Below are 9,052 nucleotides of genomic sequence, written 5' to 3'. Positions count from 1 at the left end.
AAGTATTCCTGTATTAGATAGAATGGAGATGACAAGATGACAAAAGAAAAACAGAAGAAAATAAAAGACAAAGAGGATACTAGATTCGACGAGGGATAATCCCAAAGAGCATGCACGCACCCGACAAAGGTACGATAGTCCCTTAGGTACTGAACAGTGTACACACCGTGATGTATAATAGCAGTGTTTATAGGCATACATCTGCATGCTATCTCCAGCTGGCGCCAAACAGCAATGTCCAAGTCTCTCTGCATTGTTGGAAGGAATCGACTGGCCAACTTTTGTCCCAACAAGATCAGGAATAATGCCTGTGGAGCAGGAAAATAGAAGAGCCTAGACTGGAGTGTTAGGCGGCATCAAGACAGAGGTACCCTGCAAGGCCACTTGAGATACTAGTCTGCTTCGCTGCAGGCCTTGCAGTTCCGGTGCATGGAGCTTGTCGCACATTGTAAGCCATACTAATTTCTACCATTAAGCATTCAGGATGAGCAACTAGGTAACACTAAATCGAGTCTGTGCTTCGGTCGGCTATAGGCTGAGCGATTCCTCTGTAAATTTCCTTCCCCACCGCCCATGAAGCTGTTGCAGGTGAGGCGACCATTCCCAGCAGCTGGGGGGGGCGATGGTCTATGCTCTGTTTTCGTCGACCGTTCCATTATTGGTACAGAACACGGACACAATGGAGTGTGGAACGGTCGATCATGAATTAAATCCGCCTAGTTGAACGTTCTATACCTTGATACTGTAAAGAGCAAAAAAGAAGACAGAAAGAGATGATGAAGAAAATGAAGGAGAAAAAAGTAAAAAGCAAAGTGACCGGAAACAAAGAGCTGAGGGACGGAAAAAGAAAATAAACAAATAAATTCAAAAAGACAAAAAAGTTAAAAGATAAGAAAATAACAAATCGAAAAAGGCAAAATGAAACAACAACTTAAGGGGGCAAAAGGGGAGAAAAAAAAAAAAAAAAAAAAAACCACGAAAACCGCACAGAAAGCAACCCTACTATCAATGAGGGTCCATTATCATGGGGTGGTTGATTAAGTTGATTGATCGACCTGCGCAAGCGGCAATTTCTGGAGCTTTCATCATACTTTCCATTGACTGCCGCCTCAATATTGAGTCATGTGTCGTAATTCAAGGTTGAATTGACACCTACACTCACGACCTTGCTCTTCGTATTTATTACTCACTAGATAAGATGATCGATCAAGGCTTAATTAAAAAGCAAGACACGTACGTCTGTTTAGTTAGGTAGCAATTCTACGTATACTGAGTCACATTGATAAATTATATCCTACTGCCAGTTGTCAGGACATGTTAGGTCGATAGAAGATACGTAGAAGGAATGATTTCATAAAAATCGGTATCCACCTGACTGTTTTCATACGGTCCAGTTGGGGCAATCATACATACCGCCTAACAACACTGTTGCTGCAACCGCGACTATCGCTTGACCGCCTTCTAACGCCCTGGTTTATCTTGCCAGCAACTTGCATCGTGATTGGCCACGATTGGTCCCTAACCACTTCTTTCTACTGTACGATCCCCGTAAGTTGTTCTAAAAGCAGTTTCGAGAGAAACTGGGAATTAAAAATATCCCTTACTGGCAACTAGTCACTCGACGACTGAGTAACTATTGGATTGTCTTTGGTAAAGAATGCCGTGGCACTTGTCAGGCTGACCGTGGGCTTTACTTTGCACTTGACCTGGGGGTGGATTGCTCATGAACCATCCCGAGTCACCGGGTGTGCGTCACAGACCTCTTTGCTCCCGTGCCGCCGCCGCCGTTTGTTGCTGTGCCTCTCATAACTCTTAGCGCATTACACGCCTTTTACCTTGTCTCTCCGTTTCATCTCTCCTTCCTTATCCACCCCCCCCTCCCCAAAGAAACATTGTTGTAATTCCCTCTTCCCTCTTTTCCTCCTCCCCATCTTCCTTCCTGAACTTTTTAAATCCAGTGTATTGGTGACTATGAATCCTTAAATTACCTTATTCTCCCACGACGTGAGGACGCCGTGCAACCCCCCCGGATCTGCCTTGTCGTCAGTGCGGAGAAGCTCACAAGGTTGTCTAGACCGCATGCTCTTCAAGTGTGCCAGCATCCTGTTGCCTGAGCACAAAGTGCGATGAAATCAGCCTCCACTAATTTGATTTGGAACGTGCCTAATCTGTCCGGAATTTATTCCCCTAGCTCCTTTCCTAATCCTGAACCTCTGGCTGTGTAGTTCGTTAGTATGGCCGTCCGCATCGCATCAGTCGCCCCCCCATTACCTTCTTGATCGAGACAATCGCCCTGTCATAGCTCTTAATTCGATCCTGGCTTAAGAAGGACTACTTTGAGTATCTTGTTCTCATTTGCGTTGTGTGTCGCAGAAGGATCATGCATCAACATCCTCGGTCGCCGGCGCCAACAGCGCCAACTTCTTCCGCCAGGCCGAACTCATCCCGTTCGAGAGAGCTGGATTATCGTCCTAATTCCCCTGCAGCCGATGTCAGGGTACATAACAGCAGAGGCTTGGGGATAGAAGCGGAACCTGACTCGTCAGGGCAAACTATTCAACCTACAAAGGAGGCGATAGCGAAGCTGAACCAAATAATATCGGTATGCGATCAATGTCCGGCTTGTGACCTCAGGGCTTGGTGATGGACCTCCGCTGATTTGTTCCTGTTATGTTGCAGAATTACCACACGAAAGCTGCATTGATTATATTGCATTCACGCATTGAGCTCCCACCTTCATTCAACAAGGGCTCTGACACTCCCAGAGTGAATCGTTGGGTACGTCTTATCCCTGTCGCTTGAGAACATACCTTCCCCCGAATATAAGACCTGTCCTCCATCCGCGATGTCTTCAATACTTGGGCTGACCTAATACCTTTACGGCTTAGTTTAACGTTGAGATCGAAGATACAGATGTGCTGCGAGAACAGCTGCGCACTTGGAGAACCTGTGATGCCACCGAGAATCGCCCGCCGCCTTTAATTATCGAAACATACCTTGATACAAAGGGGCTCACAAATAATCAAACCCTTGTGGCTTTGGATGAGAATGGGAAACGTTGGGATGTGTTAGAAGCCCTTGCTGCATCTCAACAGGCCCATCCGGTCAGACCACCCTCGGCCAGCTCCGATGATGTCATCTTGGAGCGGTGGAGAGTTGAGTTGGGGGATACGTCGAACGCGTTACCGGCTGATCTTGGATCTATTCTGCCTACTGTATACAAGAAGAGCATTGTCCTTTTCCGATCATTATTCACCTATTCTAAGTTCTTGCCCGCTTGGAAGTTCGCAAAGCGCAATGGAAGGCTTCGAGCAAACCCAGCTCTACGGATCAAGTACAGGATCATTATCGGCTCCTCTAATCAGGCGAGTTCGAAGCCAGATCACTTGACCATGCCTTTATATGAGAGTAGTAGCAAAGTGGTCGAAACCTACAGCTTTGGGGTCACCGATTCGCCGGCGGGTCCATTCTCAGCCCAAGTGACATATCGAACCAGCTGCGATTTCCGCGTGGATGACTCCGAAGCTCTGTTAAGTTCTCGATTCATGGGAGCCGATGATGAAATCTTCCGTCCGTCGTTACCTACGCGAGTGGTGGATAGTAAAGTGCCTCCCCCTGAAATAGGGTCACTGCCGCAAGAGAGGAGAACAGTCGAAGATCCAGATCCTGGCCGGGCGTACGGTAGCCTTTCGACCTTCCATCAGGTCGGACCTACGACTAGCGCGAGTCCCATATCAGCTCTCCGGGCTAAAGGAGAGTCAGGCACTTCCTCTCCGTCCTCGCCTGGCTCCTCTCGGAAGGCCTTGGCAGTTACGAAAGCTAGTCCTGTGGGACGCGCTGCTGTCCTTGCTAGTGAAGGCAACCCAAATATTGCCAGACGCCCATCTATATCTTTCCAGCCATTCAAAGCTCCACCATTATCGGCATCACCATCCCTTGTCGACCCTCCGCTCTCGTCTCCTCGCTCAGTAACCGGGGCTCGTCCCCATCCGTCTATGGTGGCTTCTGCTCGCAAGTCTTTCCCGGCAGTGCAGGACAATAGCACTGCGTCTCCTAGTTCCGCGTCCCCACGACCGGCTTCCATCTCGCGGTATAGCAGTGCTTTCAGTCACCGTCGGGGCAGGCCTTCTTCTGGAGGAATCAATAAATTGGAAGACGATACTTCCAGTGGTAAAGCAAGTGCCACTTCGTCCGCTCAGCCTGGCTCCGGCTTGCTTGCTGAACCTACTGGAACAAGTGCCGATTCCATTCACGCCGATGATGAGAATATTTCAGAATTCCTGAAAATGCTAGACCTACGGAAAGATCTTCTCAATACGTCAGGCTCAGCTGCCCTTGATGCTACTGCGCGCAGGACCACGGTCACTTCAGCCGCTTTAACACGCTTCCAACGTATGCGGGATTCCAATGCTGCACTTTCCGATTCGATGTCGTCATCTCTGCTTTTACAGCGCTCATCAAATTCCTCTAGCAAACAGCTCTCTGGAGTTCCACCAATGGTTGCGGGAACGTCCATCTCAACTGCCTCGTCGCCAGGAAAACCGATATCTCCCCACACCCCACACACTCCTGCCATACCATCTCGCCTTAGTTCTAACAGTATCGTCGACTATACTCATCCTGAGGGCAATGGCACAGACCTTTCCCAGGGACACGGCTCCCCTCTCGATGAGAACACCAGTGATGGGACAACTATGGAGCACGGACCGTCCGCAGTGAACGCCATAGACATCCCGACATCACCTCGCCTCTTTCCCCCTGTTTATCGTCGATCTAGTTCTGCTGCCCACCGCCCACGTACAGTCGCTGTAGATGACGACGAGATTTTCCCTTTCAATCGCAGCGTAAGCCTTGGTGCCGAGGAGAGATCCAACCTGAGCCTTGGTGCACTTCATCGACAGCATGAGTATGAAAGCTCTGAAACAACCACGCACCGAGCGCAGCGAGAGCCGCATCCATTGCCATCAAACGAAGATGCAGTCGTACCGTCTAGCTCAATAGCCCGTGAACAAGGTTCTCATAAGGGCGTGACGCCTGGCCCTACTGTTGCCTCTTCGTCTTCATCCCACCACCACGTCTACCAGCCACGCTTCAGCCACTCTCGCGGCCGGGGGTCTTCCGGTGGTCATCATTCCCTAAGCTCCGGCTCTAGCAGCCTTGCACGTGGTGCTGCCATCCCCCCTGGTCTTACTGAACGCGAGAGTGAGCGAGATGGCAACGGAAGTGGTAGTAATAGTGCTACCTCGGCAGTGGAAGATCGTCGGGGTGTAGGACGACGGCCCAGTGCTGGCCGTGGTGGGCCGCCGCAGTCGGTCCAGTTAGAAGAAGACGAACCTCTGCTATTCGCTATGAGCGACTTTGGTGCCTCACGACGGAGCTTCGAAGAAGGCAGACATGGCAACCATGCTCATGATCCGGCTGGGAACGTCGCCGGATCAAGACGAGGAGGAAGTAGTAGACGTGGCGGTGGCTTCCACCCTTGGTCCTAAAGTTTCTGCAACATACCACGAAACCTGATCTCTTCATATTTCACTTCACACTCTGCCTCTATCGGCCCAGTTAGTCTTCTCTTTTCTTTTTCTTTTTCTTTTTTTTTTTTTTTTTGTTTTTTTGCCTCTCAATTATATCAGTATAATTTGGGCGGCCTGATGTGTTTCCTTTGCCTTTCCGGGATTGATTCCCTGGTCCAGCGATTATTCGAAGATATTCGAAGGTTCTTACCTACTATCGTGCCATTTTGGCTAGGAAGGCTATTCTTATAGACTGCTTTGCGAGCACCATGATGCAATCAGGAAATGGAGGATAGAATGGCACGGAGCTTTTTTACGTGTTCAAAATTTCTTGTTTATTGGGCATTTTCCTTTTTGGCGTGACATAGTGTCCTATTTAGAATTCTTGATCTGTTATTGACGCTGGAGCGTCAATAAGGTCGTGAGCATCTTTTTCCTTTATCTCTCACCCGGCTTCTTCCATTTGGGATTCTTGTAAGTACTTCCAGGAGCTGATGTCTACTGTTTGTTCTATTGTTTATGATTGGAGGACGGCTCGGAGTTGAAGTTTTTATTCTGGTTTACCGGTACTATATTTCTCTTAGGTGCAACATAATTCAAAGTTCAGCATGATTTTCAATTTCAATTCATCTAGTATTCTGAATTGATTATATATACATTGAATGGTATGGCATTCCAATGGACTGTTCATTCCGTAAGTTGGGCAGGATTGCCGTTGGCGTGGATATTGAGAAGATGGAGCAGCGAAGACATCTTGAGATAAAAGGGCCTTGGAGCTCAAACCATGATAAGCTCAGGGCATCCATGTGGGAGCTGGAGTTCTATGGGTCCGCTTCATGGAGTACCCTCAGCCTAGAGGCCATGTTCGAATATGTCATGCTAGCCATAATGGCTAGGACGCCCTGTATCTGGTGCACCAGCAACTATATTGAATACCAACCCGAGTTTATGCTAGAGGTATCATGGAAACCCTCTCATCAGAGTCTGTTCCAATAGGCCCCAATTTGAAGATATAGCGTTTGCATAACTGAAGCCAGTAGTACAGCGTACCTTTGTAAAAAAAAAAAAAAAAAAAAAAAAGCTCCTCACAAATGGAAGTGCACCGTAACTACCTGACATAAACTTCGTCAAACCATGCAGAATCACATCCTTCGGAAAGTGTTGCCGGAGGCACTGCGTCTCTCCTTTGCCTTGAAGCTTGTATCCCGAGATGGTGCCGGGGCCTTGTTCTGCTTCGACTTAACATGGGGTGTGAATGTCACCTCTCTCTCGCCAACGACGCCGCCACGACGCGATGGCCTCTCCTTAGTCCGCATATTCTGAGCCCTAGAGCCAAACGAACGGTCGCGAGTAGAGTTGACGGCAGATGAAGAAGAAACTTGCATTCGGGGCTGCTGGGACCGGTTGGTACGTTTATAGGAGGAAGTCGAGATCTTTCCGGAAGACTTCTCCTTGACAGGACGTTCTGCTTCGCTCTCAGAGTCTGAATCATCGGAGCTGGAGCCGGGCACTTCGTCGATTTCCTCTTGTTCAACGGCCGTAAGACCTCTCTCCTTTCTCTCTGGGACGTCTGTGGCAGTGCTGGGGTTGAGAAGCTTGAACTCATGCGATGCCTCGTCGACGGCGAAGTCTTCATCCTCGAACAACTTGGCGAAACGACTATCGCCCAGTAGACCTTGGCCGGGTTTCTCTGTTGCAGGCGCAGATGCAGGTGCGTCGACCATATCCTCATCACCGCCCTTCTGCAATACACGCTGCGCCCTCTTACGTTCGTTCTTCTCCTCAATCGCCATAAGTCTGTCGGCCAGCTTCTTGTTGACCTTGACGGCGGCCTTCTTCTTGCCCCGGATTCTGCTCTCGCGCTCCTTGTCAATCTTCTCCTTGACTCTCTTTGCACGCTCCTCTTCCCAGACGTAGGGGTTCGTGATCAAACGAGCCTCTTCATACAAGCGTTGTGCCACAAAGTAACCGTGCATGTAAGGGCGCAGGAGATTGGTCCGGCCAATCAAGTGCTCCAAGTTCAATGTGCGCAGTTGAGGAACGGTCAAGAACTTGTAGTTGTCGTACACAGAGCTTGCCTGGCCGCTGCTGAATGCGTTAGGATCATTAGGATCTTCAGCCATTTCCTCAACAAGGTTGTCCAAGAAGGAACACCACTTCGGCGCGGGTCCAAGCTGAGGAATGAAAAATGCATGCTGCTGGCGTCCTTCGTTGGCAGTCAAAATCATTCCGCTATCCTTGCACCAAGCAACCGAGTTGATGTCGACAGCAGGCTCCACAGACGTCCAAGGACTGCCGTCCCGAGGGTCCCAAATCTTAATGATCTTTTTGTCGGAAGAGAGGATCTTAGGTTCCATTGTCTGTTCACGTGTCAAGGAGGAAGGCTGCAAGAACTTAAGTGTGTGAACGGGGAATCCATATCCTTGGTCTTTTTTGAGTAGGGGAACTGGCGAACGAAGATCGTATAGGTGAATAAGCCCGTTGGAGGAACCCGTACCGAGGGTCAAACCTGAACGGTGGAACTCTAATGCTGTGATCTCATGGCGGCCTTCATCAGGGACTGATTGTGTGGGCGGTAGCAAGATTCCTGCCCTGCCTTTCGCTCTTGGATCCCAGAGTTCCACTGTACCTAACGTAGTACCGAAGGCAAGCAGATTGTGGCTTTCCTCCGCAATAGCTCCCGTGTTGACGGCACCTGTATTGATACCACCTTGCAACGTTCCTCCACCAGTGGATGTGAAGTCGTCACCACCTACATCAATCTCGAAACTCCGCATGTACCGGCCCATCTCCAAGTTTAGTCGAAAGACCTCACCCATGCCATCTTGGTTGACGCCGACAGAAGGAATTAATGCTTCGGTAGATTGTCTATCGTAAACTAGATCACGGCCATATCTGGGTAGTCTTGTTGTGTAATGGCACCCTGCAGGTGTGTGAAACTGGAGCGAGCGATCGGACTGTAAATGGAGAGATTTGGAGTAGTCGGAGGAGAGAAGGAGGAATGTGGTGTTTAGCGCATCTGTGTGACGAGCCCATGAGAGGGACAACTGTGGAAGATGGTGTGTATGAATCTGAGGCTTATAGGTTCCTATGTTCTTATCGTCAGTCGCATGCAAAAAAGCAAAGTCGCGTCACTCAAAGCGTAAGATCTAACCTGTGCTCATAACCCATTCACCATCTTCGCTGACTCTTACACATTGACTAGCTTCTTCGAACTCGAAATCTTGTAGGAGTTCAACCCGATTCGCATACTCCGGGTCATTTTTAAGACTGCGCTTTCTCCGTCTCGCAAGCCATTCAGGAAGTGGTCGTGCAGTGTTCGATCCAGAGATTGTATAAACCGGCACCTCTGACTGATTCGAAAGCTTCATCTTTGCGCAGTGTTGCTCTTTGAGCGAGAAAGAGCCTGGCGTTGCTGCGACTGGTAAAGCTCCGCCTCATTAAAAAAAAAAAAAAAAAGCCTTTGATGATAGCGATAGCAGGACCCACGTGACCCTGCGGGTGTCGATCATTGATGATTGGTTCACGCGGTCTGGACGAAC

The 9,052-nt window shown here is 49.2% G+C and overlaps 3 protein-coding genes across 3 annotated transcripts; 2 read left to right on the top strand and 1 right to left on the bottom strand.

Moving 5' to 3' along the window:
• Positions 1–2,973: 2,973 nt before the first annotated feature.
• BDV27DRAFT_123245 (putative autophagy protein Atg13) lies at positions 2,974–5,579 on the top strand. The gene has a single exon (XM_032065830.1). It carries the CDS (start codon positions 3,393–3,395, stop codon positions 5,487–5,489), a length of 2,097 nt encoding a protein of 698 aa, XP_031930920.1. The 5' UTR covers positions 2,974–3,392; the 3' UTR covers positions 5,490–5,579.
• Positions 5,580–6,105: 526 nt separating this feature from the next.
• BDV27DRAFT_123244 (uncharacterized protein) lies at positions 6,106–6,578 on the top strand. The gene has a single exon (XM_032065829.1). It carries the CDS (start codon positions 6,189–6,191, stop codon positions 6,504–6,506), a length of 318 nt encoding a protein of 105 aa, XP_031930919.1. The 5' UTR covers positions 6,106–6,188; the 3' UTR covers positions 6,507–6,578.
• On the bottom strand, positions 6,569–8,930 carry BDV27DRAFT_123243 (WD repeat NOL10/ENP2 family protein). Its single transcript, XM_032065828.1, has 2 exons — positions 8,665–8,930; positions 6,569–8,598 (listed from the first exon to the last, which is right to left on the bottom strand). The coding sequence occupies exons 1-2, from the start codon at positions 8,879–8,881 to the stop codon at positions 6,653–6,655; spliced, it is 2,163 nt and encodes a 720-aa protein (XP_031930918.1). The 5' UTR covers positions 8,882–8,930; the 3' UTR covers positions 6,569–6,652.
• Positions 8,931–9,052: the final 122 nt, after the last annotated feature.

The sequence above is a fragment of the Aspergillus caelatus genome, assembly GCF_009193585.1.
Source record: "Aspergillus caelatus strain CBS 763.97 unplaced genomic scaffold BDV27scaffold_30, whole genome shotgun sequence".
NCBI classification, from domain to species: domain Eukaryota; kingdom Fungi; phylum Ascomycota; class Eurotiomycetes; order Eurotiales; family Aspergillaceae; genus Aspergillus; species Aspergillus caelatus.
The sequence above is the reverse complement of the archived record's forward strand: the minus strand, read 5'-3'. Positions and strand labels throughout refer to the sequence as shown.

Coding starts and splice junctions, on each gene's coding strand:
- BDV27DRAFT_123245 (XM_032065830.1), top strand. CDS start 3,393: ATGCCTTTATATGAGAGTAGTAGCAAAGTGGTCGAAACCTACAGCTTT.
- BDV27DRAFT_123244 (XM_032065829.1), top strand. CDS start 6,189: ATGGACTGTTCATTCCGTAAGTTGGGCAGGATTGCCGTTGGCGTGGAT.
- BDV27DRAFT_123243 (XM_032065828.1), bottom strand. CDS start 8,881: ATGAAGCTTTCGAATCAGTCAGAGGTGCCGGTTTATACAATCTCTGGA. Junction 8,599..8,664: donor TGAATGGGTTATGAGCACAG/GTTAGATCTTAC, acceptor ATAAGAACATAG/GAACCTATAAGCCTCAGATT.